General features: G+C 45.6%; 1 protein-coding gene across 1 annotated transcript; it reads right to left on the reverse strand.

Moving 5' to 3' along the window:
- Positions 1–206: 206 nt before the first annotated feature.
- LOC107611351 (uncharacterized) lies at positions 207–1,409 on the reverse strand. The gene has a single exon (XM_016313288.2). The coding sequence runs from the start codon at positions 1,407–1,409 to the stop codon at positions 207–209; it is 1,203 nt and encodes a 400-aa protein (XP_016168774.2).

The raw sequence follows: 1,409 nt of genomic DNA on the forward strand, positions 1-1,409 counted from the left end.
GTCGGCGTAAACTGCAGCTATCTTGTTTTCCTGCACCGGAAACTTAACACACAAGTGTAATGTGGACACCACCGCTCTGAATATATTCAAGGCGGGTCTCCCGATTATAATATTATAAGGGCTATAACAGTCTACTATTAAGTATTGAATATCAATGGACTTTGACATAGGGGTCTCTCCCATTGTAGTCCTCAGCCATATATGTCCTATGATGGGGACTCTTTCTCCGAGGAGGGCTGTATCATTTTTTCTGACAATTGCATCTTTTTAAAGGTAGAATAAAATAAGACATCAGCGCTACTACCTGGGTCTAGCAGTGTTTTTCTTACCAACAGCTCTCTGACCTGGATGGAAATCACCACTGGGTCGTCAAGGTTAGGGCTTGCCGATCTGAAGTCTGATTGATTGAAGGATATAGTGACATCTGGGTCTTCCTCCTTCTTTGGCTGCAGGGTTCCTTCGATCGCCAACATCGCCCTATAACTTCGTTTTTTGGCCGAGCTTGTTTCACATCCGCCTGCATATCCTCCTGATATGTGGCTGATGATGCCTCTTGGTGGATCAGGGATTGTTTGCTCTTTTTTGTTCTTATCTGTCGCTGTTTGTTTGTTTCCTTCCCTGTCCGAGCTTGCTCTTCTGGCTTTCTGGCTCTCGACGTATTTGTCAAGAAGTCCTTGTCGCGCCAGCCTTTCTAGAAGGTCTTTCGCGACAATGCAGTCGTCCGTTGTGTGGCCGAACTTCTGGTGGAAGGCGCAATGCTTGCTCCTATCCACAAACCTTTGGTCTTGGTAGTTTCCTGTCCGAGCTGGTGGCTTCACGATTTTGGCATTCAGAATTTCTTTTATGATGTTCTCTCTCTTGGTATTGAATCTGGTATACCTGTTGTATTTTGGTGTGAGCTTGAAAGGCTTCTTTGTATCCTTGTTGCCTGGTGATCGGAATATTTTTTCCTCATCCCTCTTTTGTGGTTGTCTATCCGGTTTTTGGGCCTCGCGGAGCTCTTCAATCTCCATTTGACCCACAGCCCTCTCTCGGAACTCCTCTAGTGTTCTTGGTTTTGTTATCGCAATGGTTTCTCGGAATTTGCCTGGTCGGAGGCCAGCCTTGAGAGCATGAAGGTGGACAGCCGGATCCAAGTCTTGGATCTCCATGGTAGCCTCGGAAAACCTGGTCATGTAATTCTTTAAACTCTCATGTTGGCCCTGCTTGATTGTGCCTAGGTAGTTTGATCCATGGACATAAATTCTGGATGCAGCAAAGTAATCAATAAAGGATCTCGCCAGTTCCTCAAAGGAGGAGATCGAACCTGCAGACAATTTAGAAAACCACAGTAGTGCAGCACCATCAAGATAAGTAGGAAAAGCCCGGCAAAGTACAGGCTCATTGTTAGCGCCATTAAAAAACATCAT

Source organism: Arachis ipaensis, chromosome B8 (genome assembly GCF_059453495.1).
Source record: "Arachis ipaensis isolate K30076 ecotype BB chromosome B8, ASM5945349v1, whole genome shotgun sequence".
NCBI classification, from domain to species: Eukaryota; Viridiplantae; Streptophyta; class Magnoliopsida; order Fabales; family Fabaceae; genus Arachis; species Arachis ipaensis.